The following is a 20,824-nucleotide window of genomic DNA, read 5'->3' on the forward strand; positions in this document are numbered from 1 at the left end:
GGGATAATGGAGTGCTGGGAATTAAGGAGTGGTAGGAAGAAGCCATTTTTAGCTGTGTGTTCCTTTTCATGTTTGTTAGACACACCCTGTTTTGTACCTGAATAGGGCAAACATGCAGACAGTGAACCGAACATGTCTGCCCTCTTGCTTATGATTAGTCTGACTTTACATACTAGGTTGGATGTGATGGGGCTCATTATTTCAATTATGTTTCATAAGCCGGTTAAAACAGGGGTGGGGAATGTGTACATTCCAGTTCTCACCACAGCTAGTCAGTCCAGTCAATCTCAAAGGAATACAGAAATTGTGGTCTAATAACATCTGGAGGGCCATATATTCCTCACCCCACATGAAACTATAGTTTGCCTGTTGTGAGTATCCCCATTGGCCCTGGCCTATAGCAAAGGCTTAGTTTGATAATACAGGATGGCTAGAAAGTGTCCTGTTCCAGTTCTGTGCTAAATGGTCTTGTTTTCTTTGTTGTGTAGCCCAGAATCAGTCATGCTGGCTCAGGAATTTGAAGAGATGTAGTCTAAAAAGGCAACATTCCTAAGCTTTGAATGGCCAGATCCTTGTGAATATACACCAGGATCTAAAGATATACAATCTGGTGTCTCAGATGTGGGCTTTGAAAAGGTTTCAGCCTAAGAACTTTTTTTGAAATGTTTCTTCCTTTGCTAGTGATGGTTTAACAGCTCTGTTTTCTGGAGAGAGAAAAATAATCCCCTTTTATTTTCCCCTATGAACATTTATTCTGGTTGAAGAAAGAAGAAACCTGTCAAGAGTGCACAGAAACGATTGCTGAGCTTCAAGAAGATGTTAAGAGAAGCCCCTTCCTCGTTCAGTCTTTAACTGCTTATACCAAAGAGCAATGTGAACGTTTGAGGCCTGAATTGGCAGATGAGGTAGATGACTTTTATTGTTTTACTCCAATTGCAAAGTGATATATCAGTGTGTCAAGATGGGCAAATGCCTGATAAGATGTTGGATGTGTGTGCGTTGATTGACTTCCCTGTTGACAGCACCAGAGGAAATGTAGGGGGGTATCTACACTCTAGAAGTAATGCAGTTTGACATCATTTTAACTGCTCAGGCCCACTGCTATGGAATCATTTGTCATTTTTAAGGATCTTTAGCCTTGTCTGACCAAAAAATGAACCACTTTCCCCATGATGCATCACAACTGGCCAGGCAGATGAAAGCTGGAGTCCAAGAATAGCCCTACTTTAGATGGAATTTTAAAAAATGTTTATGTTAAGGTTTTACATAAGAAATAAAGTAAAATATGTACTATAACTAAGGGAAGAGGTGAGTAGAGGACGAAAAAGAAAACAAGGAAGGAAGGAGCAAAAAAAAATCGAAACTAATGAAAGTAACAGGAAGGAAAAGGGGGAGGGGGGAAATGAAGGGTAACTAAATTTGAAAAAGGGGAATTAGTTTGTCTTTCCAATCTTGTCCATCGCTGTTATCTTCTTTAAAAGTCTCTATTTCATTTAGCTTCTCTCCTTCATTTATATTCCCTGGTTGGCAAGTTATATTCATTTTTCTGGAATTGGATAAATAATTAAGTTTTTATTCTTTTGTCTCATAAAGTTTTTAAAAGGTAGCCAATCTTTTTTTCTTTGGTCTTCCCTGATGTTTATTTAATAGTTGTGTCAATATATCAATGTCCATGATTTCCATTATTTTACTTTGTTTCTATTATGATGCTATAAAATGGTCCTGTGTTTGATCCCTGCTCTGTTATTACCTTGTTAGTATCTGCAAGTGGTAGACTAGTTGGAGACAGAATGGCTTTTATTTGCAAGGTTATGAAGGTGTAGAGAAGCAGGCTCAAATTCCCTCCTAATGTTTTGACAATCCAATTTGAACGAGCAAGGTCAAAGCAGGAAATACCACACTGAAACATCCCTGCCAAAAACGTAGGGTTGATGGCTTGGGTCTCAGCCAAGACCACTGTTCGTACCCACAGTGGCACGAACCTGTCTGTCCAGTAGCATTTCTTCCCACCTGCTGCCCTATTTGAATTCCCCAACTGGGTTATCTAGTTCAGTCCATTGCTGACTGGTAGAGCCTAAGTGAATGCCAAGCACCTGTTAGTGTTCAGGCATTTCTGGAATGAGTCAAGCTAGGATTTAGGGATTTTACTTAAATTCTCAGGGTTAAATTACACTATGTAACAAAGTTTAAAAAACATTCTGTTCCTGGTTTGAAAGTGTTAATTCCTGTTTCATTGTGTGGTACTTACTTTGAAAGTAGCTGTTATACTCCAGAAACTTCTTTTTTTGGGGCTGCCACAAATGAGGTTGAATTGGTTGAGACTCGATGAGAAAAACAAGAGCAAAATGTGTTGCAAGATGTCCCACAACAACAAAGTTTTTGCAATTTAATAAACCTTTTCCCATGTTTTTATGATAGAACCAATTAGGAAATTACATTTATAACCCAGAAACACAAATTGTGTTATACGGTGTTATAAATACTTTAAAATCAGGAACGGGAAAGTGTTCTACACAGATTGAACTCCAGTATCTTCTTTGTTCTATATTGATCTGGTGAAGCTTACAGGTATTGCTATAAGAGGCAATTGCAAATGTGGCATCTTGCATGCTTTGGGGATAGCATGGCATTTCCAAAGTGTGCATCAACAAGCAGATGATGATGACCATTCATTACGAGTAACTATAGTTCTTTTACTTCTGCAGTGCAAGAAATATGCCTTTGTATATGCCCATGCATTTGTGCAACTGCTGATAGACCTCTTGGTAAGTTAAATGCAGTAGCAAGGCAATGTGACATTTGTTGTTGTTGTTGTTGTTGTTGTTGTTGTTGTTGTTATCATCTAAGAGTCCTATTAGACCAAAAACTAAACTGGAGTCAACAGTATGATGTGTCCACTAAAGGCCAATGAGATTCTAGGCTGCACCAATAGGAGTACAGTGTCTACATTCAAGGAGGTTATAATCCCACTCTATTTTGCTTTGGTCAGACTTCACCTGGAATATTGTGTCCAGTTCTGGGCACTACAACTCAAGAAGGATATTGACAAACTGGTGGGGGTTTGGACTGAATAGCCCTTGTGACACACACAACAATAATGAAAAAGCGCTGTGCCATTTTACAAAACTGACCTGGATATCTTGAGTGACCTGGATATCTTTGGATAAGTGAGGGTTGGATAACAGCGACATGTGGTATTTGTTCAACACTGTGTTTGGAAGAGAGAAGCAAGGGGTAGTGATGTTTGCTAAATGAGTTAACTATCAACAACTGTTCAGCACTGATTTTGTATATTTTGTTATTGCTATTTGCATTCAAGTTGACTTGACTTCTGGTGACCCCATCACTGGATTTTCTTGCAATGGTTGATTCAGTGGAGGGTTGTAACTGTTTTCCTTTTAGGCTGAGGCCCCTTCTACACTTCCATTCAAAATCCAGATTATCTGCTTTGAACTGGATTATACGGCAGTGCAGACACATATGGTATAATCCAGTTCAAAGCAAATAATGTGGATTATCTGCTTTGATAATCTGGATTATATGGCAGTGTAGAAGGGGCCCAAGAGAGTGAGGCTTGCTCAAATCCATCTAGTTCCTTCCCAGTGCTAAGTGTGAATTTAAACCCTGGTTCTCTGCTCCAATATTTAGTAGGAGTGTGAGAAAAAGCAGAAATCTATTATCTTTTCATTTTGTTTTCAATTTGAATTTTGGGTGCTCCTCCCCATTCTGTTTTCAGAAAGATTCTTCCCAAAATGAAGACAGAACTCTGGATCCTGAAAAATGAATCTGAACAGCTCCCCTCCTGATCTCCTGGAATCTCCTCAAAACAGATTTTGGGGGGGGGGGGGGCACACGATATTCAAAATGAGAACAGAATGGATTTCTGCCATTTCACATACTCCTAATTTAGATCACTGCACCATGATTTTATATATTCCTACCCATTATTCTTTTTAGATATCGGGGAAAGAGAAATGAAAGACTTTTCCTTCTAGTCCAAGAATCCCCATCAGTGCGTCCCCAGTATGTGATTCATTATTGAACTGGGGGGAAAAGAACCCTAAAGAGAGGGGCAGTTGTGTTGGTCTATAGTAGCAAAGGCACCAGAGGTTTTGAGGAATATATGCAGTACACAGTGAGGGATCATGTAGTCCTAAATTGAACAATGACTCCCAACATTGATTATATTGGGTCAGGCTGCTGGGGACACCTAGAGCTGTGATTCCTAAACTCTGGTCCTCCAGATGTTTTAGATGTTAGCTCTCCAAAAAACTGGCTGTTGATTAAGCTGGTTGGGGATTCTGGGGTTCAAAGTGCAAAACACCTGGGGAACTAAAGTTTGGGAACCATTAACTAGAGAGCTGTATAATTCCTATTCATCCTTGAGCCTATCAGATGTAACCTGAGTTCAAAGAGGCAGCTGTCAGGCCAGGTGTGGTCCAATTTATCCTGTGACACATGTATGACTAGATATCTTCATTATCTTCCATCAGTGAAGCCCTGTTTTGAATGTGTCGTTTCATACCTAAGGGAAAATATCTCAGTTTTCCTACTATTGGGGTATTCATCTCGGACTTTGATTCTGTTGGAAGAATTGCACTTTCTAAGGATGATGATTAGTACTTGATGTATTACATGGTTTTGGCAAGTGAATTTGTTATTTAATTTTTAAGAGAAAAGCTATTTTAGTTTGTAGAAGTTGTGCTTTTGAGTTCCTTTCTCATTATTTTAACTTTCTCTCCCCACTTTCTATGTCTACTTTGTTGCTGACTGCAGGACCGGGTAAGTGAAAATATTACCAGGTAGTGGTTTGACTTTTCATTCCTAAAATGATCATTTGCTGAGAAGTTGCCCTGACTTGAGGAAAAGCAATACGTTATATTGATGCCATTTTCAATGCCAACTGACCTCTGTAATATTATAAAACTGAATTTTTGTGGAATAATTTTGTTAGTTTTTATTATTCTGAAGGAAACTTTTTGGTTTTTTTGTAATTTATTTTTGCGATTGTATGATCCACCTTTCAGAACTATGATTCTCTGGAAGAGAACAATATTTATATTTAGAAATTAATATGAGTGTATTCAGGTATACGCCCAGTCAGTAGTTTTCTGGTTATAAAGTGAGCCCCACACATTTGCTGGAGTTAGAGGCACAAGACCTCAATAAACATGAAAAATGCAACTAATTTTTTAAAATGGCAATTTCTTCATCTCTAGGAACTTCTAAGTCCCCCAGCATGACTTTGTGACCAACTTCTGCTGGAGGTGAATAAAATGTTCCCTCTCAGGATCTCTAGGTCCACCAGTCAGAAGTTGACGATGGTTGTTTCGACGACAACAACATAGGTGGGGGGAATAACAGGAAAACGGGGGAAATGGTTTTCCTCCTTCAAGCCCCTTTCCCCCCACAAAATGGACTATCCATCTCTGTCTAGCGCCTCCTTGTGGCCTTTGCCTGGATAATGGAACAGTACCTAGATTCTCATTGGAGGAGCTAGAGCAGTGGTTCTCAACCTGTGGGTCCTCAGATGTTTTGGCCTTCAACTCCCAGAAATCCTAACAGCTGGTAAACTGACTGGGATTTCTGGGAATTGTAGGCCAAAATATCTGAGGACCTACAGGCTGGGAACCAGTGAACTAGAGGTCCCTACTGAGAGGTGTTTTCTTTAGGACTCTCTAGGTCCGCCAGTGTAACCATACAGTCATACTGGAAGTCCTAAAGATTCCTAAGTGAACATGTCAATTAAGTCAGCAAATAAACAAATCTGTCAAAATACCAAATGTGCAGATGTAGAAAGCTGGCTCTAAAGTGATTTTTTAAGTGAAGAAAGAACACTACAATCAACTATGTCAGCTGTGGTGAGCCCCCATCTATTGTCTACATCACTTGTCACTGAGAAAAGAGCCATTCCTTGCCACATAATGGGGACCTGGACTTTGACCCTGGGTTACACCCCAGATGCATCAGAGACAGGCCCTCTATAGCCATGCATTTCTCTTTTTAAATTTTTTTATTGAATATTTCCTGATTTTTTGACATAAGAGAGGTGAATGGAAGAGTGAGGTTAAAAGGAAAAAAAGGGAGAGTAGGGGTAATTGAGTTATTCTTAAGTAGGTTAACTCTTTACAAATATCTAGTATGTTGCCTGGGAAGAGGGAGGGAGTTGAGGGGATGGGGGCAGGCACGTAGCTGGGGGGGGGGGGCTTGAGGGGCTTCAGCCCCCTCCCGAAATGCTCAGCGTGGCTTGCGAGAAGGCCTTACATTTATTATATAAACTGTTATGTTTATTCTTATCATGATCTGATCACCATGCTCAATATATCCCATATGCATGGGAGTGTTGGGATAACGATACAAAAGGTTTGCTAGGGTAGACCCTCTCTCACCCAGACTTGTCCCCTCCCGAATCAAAATCTCAGCCCCCCCCATCTCTGTTACCCTTACATACATTACTTAAAGTATTAAAATGTTACAGATTCCATATCTCCTCTATAACAGTGGTTCTCAACCTTCCTAATGCCACAACCCCTTAATACAGTTCATCATGTTGTGGTGACCCCAACCATGAAATTATTTTCGTTGCTATTTTATAACTGTAATTTTGTTACCGTTATGAACTGCAATGTAAATATTTGATATGCAGTATGTGTTTTCATTCACTGAACCAAATTTGGCACAAATACCCAATATGCCCAAGTTTGAATACTGGTGGGGTTGGGGAGGGATTGATTTGTCATGTAGGAGTTGTAGTTGCTGTGATTTATAATTCACCTACAATCAAAGGGCATTCGGAACTCCACCAATGATGGAATTGAACCAAACTTTGCACAAAGAACTCCAACAGAAAATACTGGAAGGGTTTGGTTGGCATTGACCTTGAGTTTTGGAGTTGTTGTTCACCTACATCCTAAGAGCACTGTGGACTCAAAAAATGATGGATCTGGACCAAACCCAACACAAATACTTCATATGCCCAAATGTGAACATTGGTGGAATTTGGGGGAAAATAGACCTTGACATTTGGGAGTTGTAATTGCTGGGATTTATAGTTCACCTACAATCAAAGAGCCACTTGAGCCCCACCAATGACAGAACTGGGCAAATTTGGTGGGAGGATTCACCATCTGTTTCCAAAAAGGAAAAGAAGGACAGGCAAAGAGATCTTCAGCCTTCTCTGCCAAAGGAGTTCCTAAGACCATCAGAAATATGTGTTTTCTGATGGTCTTTGGTGACCCCTCTGACACTCCTTCAAGACCTCCCCCAGGGGTCCCGACCCCCGGGTTGAGAAACGCTGAACTTTAACCAAAAGAGGAACCATATTGTTATTAAATGTTAAACCTAATAATTGTATCTTCTTATATCTTCTGTATTATTCCGTGTTCTTTTTGTCTTCTCCTCCAGCTCTTCTTCATTAAAAGTTTATCTTGATTGTTCCGATTTAGATAATTCATTTTAATTCTTTCAACTCTTTATCAAATTTTAATTATTGTTTACATCATCTAAAGGTTTAATTCAATCCATTAGTTAGTATTGTGTAGACAAAAATGTACTATGTATCACTATCATGCATTTCGTAAGGAGCGTGTAAAGAACTGCATGCATGTAGAATTCACACATTTATTTCAATACCTGGTATCATGTCAGGAAAGTTTCTAAAAACCACAAAGATGCCCTAAAATGAATCTGCACAATGTTAACTTCTTGACAGCAAGGCACAGTGGACTCTGGTTTCTTTAATCTGTTTTTCTCTCCATCCAGCCCCCAAGGAGCATTTGTGAGGAAATCAGATTTTGTGACTCTACACAAGCTGAGCCTTCCCCTACTTTGCCAGCCAGCCAGCTTCCCGTCTTGCAAGCGCCAGACTCCATAAAGGTAAGAGTAACAGAGCCTCCTGCTGGAGGGACAAGTAAAGACACGAAGCCAATGGTATTGCCCAAACAAGTTGGACACAGAACAACAGAGTGGCATCAGTGTTGCTGCTGCTGAATTTTGTTGAGAGGGAGGAAAGTTAGGAAGTCTCACCTGGACCAAGCAGAAGAGACAGTTCAAGGGAAGCTAAATAAAAATTTGATATGAAAGTAGATAATTTCTCAGGCGTGTTTTACAAATCCCGCAGTCAGGTGGGTGAAGAGAATTGATGTGTCTAAATCAAAATAATTCAGGATTTTTGAGGTTTTGTAGGAATATAGGAAGTTGCCTTATGCCAAATTAGGCCATTGTTTTATCAGGGTTGGTCTTTCACAATGATACCTTTCGGAGAGTAACTGTTATACACTTCTTTTGTTACTCCCCCCCAACATCTATCCTCTAGACTGTTTCTCTATCTTATGTCCCTATTCTCCGTGGTTTTTATTCTTATCTCTTTCTCACCCCAAGTTTTAACTGAGTGTTCATGCGGCCCGCCCTGTTATACAGCTTTTTTGACTTTGTGTTGTACTGTACATTATTATTTATTGTATTGTTTAATTGTATTATGATATGTTGTTTTTATATTTTGCTATATTGTATTGTCCTGGGCATGGCCCCATGTAAGCCGCCCCGAGTCCCTGTTGGGGAGATGGTGGCGGGGTATAAATAAAGTTATTATTATTATTATTATTATTATTATTATTATTATTATTATTATTATTATTATTATTATTATACCTCCATGAACCTTTTCCTGGATCAGACAAGACCATAGTACAGTAGTTAAAAAATCCAGAAAATTTGACAAAATCAGTGACTTTACAAATCCACCAACAAGAAAAACCATAGCGTGTCCTTATAACGTGTGCTAAAGAGTAATTGTAATTGGATAAAAATGACAGCTCTGATTGGAGTGCATGCATATCATTAGAAAGCTCAAGAAATAAATTAGCACAAAGTGTTATCCTTGCAAGTACAGTAGAGTCTCACTTATCCAACATAAATGGGGATATGTTGGATAATAAGGAGGGATTAAGGAAAAGCCTATTAAACATCAAATTACATTATGATTTTACAAATTAAGCACCAAAACATCATGTTTCACAACAAATTTAACAGAAAAAGCAGTTCAATACACAGCAATGTTATGTAATAATTACTGTATTTACAAATTTTGCACCAAAACATCACAATGTGTTGAAAAGCTTGACTACAAAAACATTGACTACTAAAAGGCAGACTGTGTTGGATAATCCAGAACATTGGATAAGCGAATGTTGGATAAGTGAGACTCTACTGTATATCGAAGCAGTACGTGTAAGGTGGGCTGTGGAAAAATATTTTTATGAGTTGCTGTGAGTTTTTCGGGTTGTAAGGTCATGTCTCAGTAGTATTAGGGCAGTCTCTCCTGATGTTTCACCTTCATCTGTGACAAGCATCCTTGGAGGTTTGTTCAGAAGTCTGTTGGAAATGAGGCAAGTAGAGTGTATATATATCTGTGGACTGTCCAGGGTGGGGGGAAAGAACCTTTGTCTGTTTGAAGCAAGTGTGAATGTTACAATTAGCAAGCTTGATTAGCATTGAGTAGCCTTGCAGCTGCAAAGTCAATCAGTGAGAGTATTTGCATAGAGGTAGCCTGGCTGTTGTGCTTGGAGGCATTCTTTGTTTGGGAGGTGTTAACTGGTACTTGGTTGTTTGTAGTGTTGTGCGTGGTATTTGTTTCATCTGTTTCATTTGTGTATTTATTTTGTACTGTCCATTCGTGGACTGGACAGAGAGGGTATATTAGGGAGGACTGCCCGTAATACGGCCATTGCGGTTACGTCCTTTGCTGCTGCTGGGTGCTGGTGGGCTGGCTGGCTAAGGAGGAAACAGAAAGGAGGAAACCATGAAAATGAACAAAATCTGGTTACCAGCATTAAAAAAACACCAGAATCAAGACTGTAAATAAAGAACACCACTCAGAAACAGGGGAATAAACCTTTGAGGACGCTTGCCACAGATGCAGGTGAATAATCAGGAAAGAATGCTACTGGAACGTATTGGCCATATAGCCCAAAAAACTCACAGCAACCCAATGTGTCAGTGGTTATATCTATTTACAGGGATATTAAAAAAAAATTTTTTTACTGAACCTGGCACAAAATTTTATGGACAAGTCATATTGGTGTTGCCACTTTCAGGGTGTCACCCAGTATGGTTTGTAACCCCTTCACACACCTCTCTAGTGATACTATTGGCTTTCCAGGACTCTTTCCGAGCCTTACTTTGAGATTCCATATGCAAAGCACATACTCTTCTGGTGAGCTGGAACCTTACCCTCATGAGAAAAACCAGCAGTCTTTTAATTTTTGATAAATTTGTTCACTTCAAAGACAAAGCAGCTGTAAGCATTAGCCACAGCAAAGACATTCAAAATTTGGTATTAGGACAGTGCTTTTATTGTACTAAGTCAATGGCTATGAAATCAAATACAAGCTTCAGTGTTCACCACCACTCCTCATTGGCCTACATAGGAAGGGGGTATATTTTAGTGTTAAGTGAAGTCAAGGAGTCTGCATTTAATTGCAATTCTAAATTGGAACATGGGAGGAGGCTGCTGAAATTAACATCAGACTCAATCATGGGACAGAAATTTTGTGAGCTTTGAAACATTGCTGAAGCCCAACTATCAGCATTTTTCACGGTTAACTCAGCCTAATGAAGGCTGCCATTCAACATTTGGAAGATTATACCATTCTCCACCCTGCTTTGTCCGATATTTCTGTATCTTCAGGTTACAAGAACTGCCCAGAGAGTGCTGCTGAAATGAAGAAACCAAATTGATTGGAAATACTAAAATCCAGTTGTTGATAACATGGGTGACATTTCTCAGAATGGAAGAGGGAGTTTGAACATACTTGGGAAGAGTTAATGGATGTCTTTGTCCGCAGCAAACCCATTGCATTATCATTTTCCTATTGATTTCAGTTCATAATGAGCCTCTCTCTTTGTGATGACCTATACATATTAAAGAGTTCTGTTCTGGCTTTGGTACATACATTGTGTTTAGCTGTATGTTTATCCAGATGGTCAACTCACACCCAACCACTGAGGCAAAGGAAAACTGAACTTTTAAGTGCATCCAGATTGATTGAAAACTTTGATTTTGGTCCTGTTCTTTCTGATTTTATTATGAATAAAATCAAAGAACTAGGGCAAAATCTAAAGCTTTCTAGAGGTGACCATTATTATACAACTTAATTATAGCAACTATGTATTTCACCGTTTTTGAGGCACACTTTTCCCCCATTTAATCGGTGCAAAAAATGGGATGCACCTTAAAATAATTGATGGTACTTTAGATTCACTGTTGTTGTTTTTTTAATTAAGGCATGCTACATTGAAGTTCTGATGGGAAATCCACCTCCAACCTGCTCTCATGAGTGCATTTTGAAAAGTTGAGTTACCAGAGCTATAGCTAGTTCACCGTGATCCCTTATTGCACCTCAAAATGTCAAGATCATAATGCAAAGCTGCATTCAAAAGGAAAGCTGTTGCATATGTAGTAGAACATGGCAATAGAGCTGTAGATCGATATTTTAAAATCAGTGAGGTAAACATTGTTGTTAGAGAAATGCTCGCAATTCCATATTTTCTTGCAAAGTTGCAAACAAGTGCTTTACCAGAAGGAAAGGAAGATTTCCACAAGTTGATGAAGTTGTGATAAGTTTTGTACTACAGGCATGTGCAAAAGTGTTACCCATCACTCGGCAATCCATGCAATTGAAAGCCATAAAGATGCTGATGAAATGCTGATGAAACACCAGTCTTCTTTGATATCCCCCACAATTGCACTGTCAATGCTATAGATGCTAAAGAAGTAAACATCATTAATGAGACATGCCATATTATCACAAGATGTCTACGCCCCACATAGACATGTTTAGCCGGCATTGCACCACCTGACCTCTGCAGGGAAATAGCAGCCAGCAATGAAAGGACTAAGGCATTGACATTTCCGGCCAATCCCCTATTCGGATATCAGCCAGCACATCAATGCCTTAAATCAAGAAATAGTTTTCTAAGATCTACAGAGATACTCACAAGAACACCTCAGCAAATGAGAGTCCAAAAGTGACAGGCTAAAGCCCAGAACCTCAACCCATGTCTGATACTGAATGAGAAACTCCCTCCTGGGCACACAGAAGACTGGGTGATTTGGAAGGCACTGAACAGACTGCGCTTTGGCACCATGAGATGCAGAGTAAACCTTAGGAAATGGGGCTACAAAGTAGAGTCCACAACATCTGAGTGTGGAGAAGAGCACACCACAGGCCACTTACTACAATGTAGTCTGAGCCCTGCCACATGCACAATGGAGGACCTTCTTTCAGCAACACCAGAGGACATTTAGTATAATTCCAAGTTTTTTAAACTTTGTGTTTTCAAATACATTACAACTGTACCCTTGGTACTCTTCTGACACGATAAATAAATAAATCTTGTTTGGGAAGTGTATTCGTTGGGTGTGTGAAGCATTTTGATTGATAGTTTGAAAATGATGTAGGGCAGGCAGGGAATTCCTAGAAAAAAGACCTTGTTCTTTTCACTAAGATGATATATGTTATAAATTGCAATTTGTTCTTGGAATAGCCATGTTGACATGGCTATCTGAAGAACTGAGAATCACATTGTGAATGATGTGATATCACTGAATTAGGTAGCTTGCAATATTTGTTAATGTCACATCATGATGAGCAAAATCAATTCTTCTTATGTCAGCCATATATAAACAATCTGCCACGAATTGTGGGCACAGTGTGAGTGGGATGGTATCGTACTATGTCACAGCACTCAGGTTTGGCTATGCGTTAACATCACTGAAGGCAAATGACATCAATTCAGAATGATAGATATATTTTCTGAACAGGCAGAAATCTTGGAATCTTTTCCAATACATCAGTGAAATAACACCAAAGGGATGTGCCTTTTATTTTCCATTCAGGAATTATATTTGTCTCAGCTCTAACATGTATGGTTTGACTGTATGACTTTTATGTGTCCTGTTTTAAAGAAAGTTGCATGTGATTGTTTTTAACCCTATGTCTTGCAGAAAAACTCAAATGAAGAAAATTCCTACATGGTTTGTGGTATCTGTAAGAAAATGATACAGATAGCTGAGGACATGGTGGAGAACAACGCCACAGAAGTACGTAATGATATGTAAATACTCTGTGATATGTTGAAGGATGATAGGAATTTACTCTGGGAAATTTCTCACCTAGGAAGGGGGAAGCATGTCCATATAGATAAATGGTTCTCAATATGTGGGCCACAGCCAACTACTGGGCTGTGGCCCACGGGTTAAGTACCGCTGATCTACATGGACATGCATCCCCTTTCCTAGGTGAAAATTCGGTCCACGAACCTCCTCCTTTATTTATTTATTTTATTTCCTCTTCATTCTGCAGAGCTGACCATTGCATTGGCTAGACCACAACAGCTCTAGATTATTAAATATGGTTTTCTGTGGGCGAGCAGATGGTGACTACTATATCAGAAACTAGAGGTGATGTGGTCTATCCAATGCAATTTTCTGAATCAGCACCCCAAATTACCAACTAAATTTAAAGTTGACCAAAAACTGATTCATAACCCTTTTAGTACTAATGTTGGAGAGTGGTCCCTGGTCAAGTTGGACACTGGTCCCTGGTCAAGTGGCCCTGGTAAAAAAAAGATTGGGAACCACTGATCTAGATGTTGCTAAACTGCAACTTCCATCATCCTTCTTCTTTGATTATATTGGTTAGGGCTGATGGGAGCTGCAGTCCAACAATAACTGGAGATTTAAATGTTCTTGAAACTAATTTTTGAAATTTTCACACTCGCACTTAGCTTCCTCATTTCGATATATTGAATCATTACCTTCTGTTTGTGTGGAAGCTTCGACATTTAATCTGTGCTTATATGGAAACATCAAGTGGGTTTAAGGTGACTAGATGTGATCTTTGAAGGTTTTATAGAGAGGATAGTTAAAGAGAATGATGTCTGACTTTTAATTTTCTTGCCAGCACAGAGGGCAGTTGTATAGTTTTAGTTCAAACAAATAAACCTCTTCTACTCAATGCTTACCCAAAAGTAAGAATTCTCACCCGTTTCTCATTCTTTTCTGCTTTTTTCATTTCAGATGGCAATTGTCCATCAAATGGAAAATGTCTGCTATGTGTTTCCCCATCAAATGTTCGCTGAGTGCAAGGATTTTGTTCACTCCTATGGACAGGCCGTTGTTATTATGCTTTTGGATGCAACTAAACCAGAATCTGTGTGCATCGTGCTCAGATTTTGTCACAAAGACATTTCCTTAAGCACTGGTAGCGCTGTAACTGGTAGGTTATAGCACTGATTTGTGATACTGTTTTCTGCAGTCTGGGAAAAAATAATTTCATGGGTCTGCTCCCATTTCTTTATTTGAGGATTTTTAGCCCACTTGTCAGCCCAAAAATGTTCCCAGAATGGCTTGCAAAGAAGAATCATATGATGGTTTCAATCTGCAGGTGGGGACCAGAAATGAGGACTCCTTAGTACTGCTCCCAAGTTTTGAAACATTCATCTCAATGACTGTATATTTGATAGTTTTCTACATTGTCAACAAACTTATTTTACTTATTTGTTGGTTGCAGTTATATATTATGTTTTCTCCTGGCAAGGTCAAGGCACTGTGTGTGACTTTTCTCTCACATACTTTTCTCTCACAATCAACCTGAGAGAGAAGTTGGACTGAAAGACCGGCCCAAGATCATCCAATGAGCTCAAAGGCTTATTGGGGTCTTGAACCTAGATTTCTGAAGTGTTGGGCCAACAGTCTAATCTACATTACACCAGCTCTCTCTTTATTCTTCTGAGCTTCAAGTTGTATTTTGCTTCACTGTTATGTATTTCTACTGTAATTTGACTCCCGTTTAATTTATTGTTTTTGTTGTTGTGACCTACCTTTGAAATTTTGACACTATAATATGCATGCAAGGCTTTAAAATAATAGAATACATCTTAGAGAAGAAAAACAAAGAGTTGGTTCTAGTCTGCAAACTCTCTAATAGGCTGTTCTCTCTCCCTCTCTCCCTTCAGAGACAGCAGCTCTGGAGGAAGTACAAAAAAATGAGGGCAAAATGTGCCATATGTGTACATTTGTCATTCAATACTTTGATGATGAGCTGGAGAAGAATGCAACACAGGCGCAAATTGGTACTATGCTCACAAAGGGCTGCCAGTTACTGCCAGAAGCTTTGGTGTATATAGTAAGTGTGCTGAGTAGCTGTTATGGAGGAGATGCCTGGAGTTTTCTAAGGAATTAGAGCCATGTTTACATGAGCCAAATAAAACTTTCTCACCATGTAACTACTGCGTGGAGGCCAGCTACTGTGGTTGGCTTATTAGCAGAAGCACTGCTTCTAGTTTTTAATCCAGAAGGGGATTTCTAGATTTTAATCCAGAACTGGAAATTATGGTTTTTGCAAACTTCAGTGATCCTAGTGTTTATTGAAGTATGAAAAGCTTAATACTTTAAAGTAAAAACAAAATACTTTTAAGAAGACGAGGTACATGTCAAGATAAAATAGTAGTTTCATAGGCATTTTGAAAGGGTCAACAATAATTTGTATAAGACCAGGGGAGTCCTTGAAGGGGTGCGTTCTTATTTCTCTCTGGCTTGGTACTCTCTAGTTGTGTTTGACCATAAGTTCTAATTCCCTCCAACACAACCATACTGTCTGGTAAGGTAGGAGTTGTAGTTAAACATATTTGAGAGCAGTAAGTTTAGGGTGATTTCTTTAGGCCCTATGAATTCAAACTAAATTGAAATTCAATTAAATTTAAATTGATTAATTGAAAAGTTTAATCAAGAAAATCAATTTCTGCTATAAGAGTCTTACATGTTCTGCTTTCCTCCTTTTTGTTCCTTTAGTGTGATGAGCTTGTGTTACAGTATGAACCAGCTGCTGTCCAACTCCTGATACAGGTCATGGAACCAACATATGTGTGTGCTGTAAGTTGGTTTAGTCTTGGGGAAAGTGCTTGACTTACAACTGTATACATATTTTCTTGGAAATATGCCCACTGAACTAGACCAGCGTTACTTCTGAGTAGACATGAATTGGGTAATTTCCTAGTACTGTGAAGAAATAAGGAGGTGATAAGTATATATCTAAGGTATTAGTTCAGTGGTAAACATAAATAGATAGTCTAGGTAAAGATAAAGGTTTCCCCCTGACATCAAGTCTAGTTAAGTCCGACTCTGGAGGTAGGTGCTCAACTCCATTTCTAAGCCAGAGCTGGCATTGTCCGTAGATGCCTCCAAGGTCATGTGGCTGGCATGACTGCATGGAGCGCCTTTACCTTCACGCCAGAGCGGTACCTATTGATCTACTTATATTTGCATGTTTTCAAACTGCTAGGTTGGCAGAAGCTGTGGCTAACAGTGGGAATTCACCTCACTCCCTGGATTTGAATCGCCAGCCTTTTGGTCTTCTACCAGCTGTCATAACCACAGTATCAAAATGAAAAGCATGCGTGCTCCTCTTGGGTTGTTTAGCAACAAAAACCCCAGTTGCTATCAAATAGGGATGTAAATATTTGGCTTCTTTTTCCTCATACATGATGATGAATAATTTCTGCAGTTTCCTGCAAGAGTTTTTGCTTGAAAAAGGAAGTGTGGACATATGAAAAGCATGTTTTTCATTCAAAGGTTTTTCGAAAGCTGTATCACAGTTACAAATATGTAACCTGGAGTTTCGCACTCATCACTGTTATGCATTCAACCCCTATATAGCCTTGGTTAAGGGACTACATAGGGTCTGTGACAGCAACTCAATCTTCGCTTACTGGGGAGCAGCTGCTGTGACCAATGAAGTTTGTTCCCCAGTTGTTTGGGAAGCAGCTGACTGTCATTCATACTCATTTCCATATGTAAGTGATCTCAGATATGAGGCAAAATTATAACAGGGACCATGTTTCTGACTGGGATGTGATAGAAACAACATCTGACTGCTTCCTGAGCAACAGGGGAACAGATTCTTGTTAATGGCAGCTGCTGCTGTTCGGTAAGTGCGAATTGTGGGGGTTGAGCTGGAATTCAGCCAATATCACTGTAACTGCAGTACATACATAAAGCCTATGCAAGATTGTGGCTATCACATGTAGAAAAACACATGGCTCTCTGTAAATTATTTAATGGGAAATCTGCAGAAATGATTCATTAATTAAAAGGTTGATTCACAATCACCGGCAGGGTATAAAAACTAAGGCTGCGAAACCAATTCCTTTCTGAATGTGGGTTGTAGACCTGAGAAAGATTCAGTTTCCCATTATTTTTAAAGATGTCTCCTGAGAGGTGATAAATAACTTATAAAACCAGAAATCAGAAAGAAAAGGGAAGTCTAGCTTGTCTTTAAGACTAGCCTACTAGTATTCTGCTGGCTTTACTAGTATACCACACAAGTTCTACAAACCTCCAGAATCACCTTTCTTTAGAACATGTAAAGTCAAAAATGAATGGATTGGGGATTTAGGAATGGGAGAAAAGACTAAGGTTGACTACCTATAGCCCTCATCTTAATTTCAAAATGCTTTGCAGTCAGTTCTTATGTCCACTCTTCCGGGAAGGAAGAAATGGAAGAGAAGAGAAGTAGCAGAGGACAAGAGTGGGCATGCAAGGGAGGGGAGAGAAAGAGAGAGTTAGAGAGAGAGAGAAGTGGTTGCTCTACCCTCTTTAGATTCTGCCCCTGCCAGATTTAATCATTACTACCTTATCAGACAGGCCAAATTCAACATCATACGCCGGCTCCTCTTCAATTTTGCCATGGAACCTGCTGGCTCCCATCCCATGACACACATCTACTTCTAGCAGAGCTCTGTGGCAAAACTGGAGAGGAACTGGCATACACCGCCACAGTGGCAACATGAGAGACTTCCCATGTTACGTTAGGACCAAAGCAGGGAAGCCAGGTGATGAAGGGCATGGGGCGATGGGTTCCCCATGTCCCTTGCCAGACACTGCTGGATTCATCACGATCCGTGGTGATTCCAGTGACAAATGTGATGAGGTCTTTAAGGAAATGTGGGCCTTGAATGTAATAAAATAGCCCCCTCATGTTTGCAGGAGACGAGGAATGGCACGGTAACAATTACCTCTGTTTTGTACTCCCCATTCTTTATCCTACAGAAAATCGGAGCCTGTCCTTCGTCTTACCTTCTGGGCCTGGAAGCTTGTTCCTGGGGTCCTAGCTACTGGTGCAAGAATGCAGATACTGCAGCACAGTGCAGGGTAAGCAGGAAAACATTCTCAAAGGAAAAAAAGGAGCATTGAATTTATGGGGGATGGAACCACCCCCTCCCCAAATATTTGGCCCCAGTTAAAACTATACATATGCAATAAATATGCTTGTAAACCAGAAATAGAAGAAGGTAAATGACCTGACTGATAGACATTGGTTTATGAAATATTTTTTTACATCCTCATGAAATAAAGCTTGGCATCAGAAGATGCAGCCATAGAGACATGAGGTGTAAGGTGTCTTGAAGCCACATCTCCTGATACTATCCCTGAATTCTACCTTTTAAACTATATATTGCTGAAAAGTTGGCCAATGATGCATATAACTTCTTCCAGGAAGAGGGATGGATGTATCATTTCTTGCCCTGCCATTTACTGTCCAGCATTTTGGAAATGAACATTAATGTAGATGGGGAGGCATGCAGCTTAAAAAGTAGTTTTAAAGGGACCCTTTGTTGTTGCAATGGTGCAACAATCATAAAAGTGAATTGTGACATTGCAAGTCAAATGGTGGACAACACATGGACCTATGAGAAAACTATTTATAAAAAATCGGAATGCTAAAATCTTATCTTATTTTAACCATGGGATATTGCAAGGAGAAAAAAACTATAAGCAAACCATGTTGAAAGAAGAATTAAAACAAGGCAGGAAAATCACAAATAGTTTTATCCAAACCTGTGGATTTGAAAGCCAAACCTGTGCATCTGGGGAACAGAAGATTCTTGGCTAAGGTTTTCCATCGGAAGCTCTCCAGATGTTGATGGACTGCAGCTCCCACCATTCTTAGCTATTGGTCATACTAACTTGGGACTTGGAATCCAATAACATTTGGAGGGTCATATGATTTGATTTGAACTGCTTAACATGCTGGCTGAGGAAAACATGGGATTGTGGGGTTCATGTTTAACATTTCATGTCAATTATAACTAGCTGGGAAATGCAGTAAATGGTTGGGGTCATATGTACTTCAAAGATGGCCTCATTCATGATGTCAAATTAATTTTAAGTAATGCTGCTTCTACCTCAGTATACGTAGAATATGAAAATGATGGCCCTAGTCCAAGCCCAAGATCATGATTATGTAGCTGTGCACAATGTAAGTCCCATGGAGGATATGCTATTATCTCCATAACATGAGATACATTCAGCTTACTCAAGGGTGACATTGATAAGTACTATGATGCACATACCTGTACAAGCAACAACTGTATCTACAAAAGCGTATTTCCATATGTTCATCTAGGCACATGTGCTATTCATGCAAAATAAATTAAAAATCAAATTAATAAAACATTTTGATTGATAGTAACCCCATATCTAAGTTCAAATGCAGCTTTTTCTCCACGCCTTTTCAGCATTTTATCAGATACAAAATAAAAATGGCTTTTTGTTCTATATTTTCCTTTTTGTTTTAATATATCCCCTTCTTTCTTTTTCTCACAGGCCACTGAGTACTGTAAGAACCATTTATGGAACTAGAGGAAGTCTTTCCTGGAGGATGAATGGTGGCTGTGGTTTTAATGAAAGTAAATTGGAAATTTGGCTGGGAGGAAAATAGGAAAACATCTAGATGTAGATGGGGGAACCCATTTTTTTCTCTCACCTTTAGCATTGCTTGTGCTATGGATGCCTATTGTGTATCTGAGGGATAGGGGAAAAACAGATTGTCTCCTTGTTCATAATGTTTTGAATCACCATACATTTTATCTTCTGAACCAGTTTGGAAAAGGGACATGGGAGGGGAAAAAGAAGTTGGGTGTGGGATTGATCTGAGTAGGTAACAAAATGGGTTTTATTGTAATAGTAATACATTACCTTATGTTAGTAAAGTAATGGCAGAATCCATTCATCATCAATCATCATCATCAGACTCATCATCAAAACAAGCTGCCTAAACCGGGAATGTGATGTTTCTAATCCTTCTGCCCATCATAGCTTGAAAGTGAATGTTAAATTTTGGAAATGTCCTTGTCTAACTTTGTGGGAGATGGTCTCGGATTTTTGTTACATTTGTTATATAATTTGGTCACAAATTCAGCAGATGCAAAATGAGAGTAACATTGCTGAGAAACTGTTTGCCATGTATGTTGTCAACCTGACCTTTTACAAGGCTTTTTGGCATATCTACATTAAACATTTAGACTATTTTAATCTGTGTTAATCTTTCATATGCTCCCGGAAAAAAACCTCAGGAACATTATTGAGGTGAAAAGCCTATGGGAATGTGTTTTTTTCTTCGAAGTGTTTGTGAGAGCTTATCTAAAAGCTCCTCAAGTTCTCCAGGTGCAAGAGTTGCATTAAAAAGAACCACTTGCCAGAGCATTTGACATAGTCCACTATGATTTGCAGCACTTGTCCGAGAAGTTAGACTCAGAACTGCTGCAAACCCTGTTAAATCTGAGGCTGGATCTACACTGCCTTATATCCCAGGAACTGATTCCAGATTATCTGTTTATCTCAGATTATCTGGCAGCGGAAACTCATATAATCCATTTCAAAGCAGATAACCTGGGATCAGATCTGGGATATAAAGGCAGTTGGCATGACTTTTAACTGGAGAAGTCAATTCATATCAGTGATCATTGATGAACAAAATATACA

The 20,824-nt window shown here is 39.3% G+C and overlaps 1 protein-coding gene across 1 annotated transcript in view; it reads left to right on the top strand.

Annotated features, from left to right (window-relative positions):
- LOC100567709 (prosaposin) overlaps positions 1-20,374 on the top strand; it is a 61,956-nt gene extending 41,582 nt beyond the window's left edge. Inside the window, exons 6-16 of the mRNA XM_062976986.1 lie at positions 765-905; positions 2,706-2,765; positions 4,777-4,802; positions 5,300-5,324; positions 7,762-7,875; positions 13,007-13,102; positions 14,081-14,279; positions 15,019-15,188; positions 15,854-15,934; positions 18,110-18,211; positions 19,667-20,374. Coding sequence (XP_062833056.1) covers positions 765-905; positions 2,706-2,765; positions 4,777-4,802; positions 5,300-5,324; positions 7,762-7,875; positions 13,007-13,102; positions 14,081-14,279; positions 15,019-15,188; positions 15,854-15,934; positions 18,110-18,211; positions 19,667-19,702 — 1,050 coding nt within the window. The 3' untranslated portion in view covers positions 19,703-20,374. The remainder of the gene's footprint in view (positions 1-764; positions 906-2,705; positions 2,766-4,776; positions 4,803-5,299; positions 5,325-7,761; positions 7,876-13,006; positions 13,103-14,080; positions 14,280-15,018; positions 15,189-15,853; positions 15,935-18,109; positions 18,212-19,666) is intronic.
- Positions 20,375-20,824: the final 450 nt, after the last annotated feature.

The sequence above is a fragment of the Anolis carolinensis genome, chromosome 3 (assembly GCF_035594765.1).
Source record: "Anolis carolinensis isolate JA03-04 chromosome 3, rAnoCar3.1.pri, whole genome shotgun sequence".
Taxonomy (NCBI): domain Eukaryota; kingdom Metazoa; phylum Chordata; class Lepidosauria; order Squamata; family Dactyloidae; genus Anolis; species Anolis carolinensis.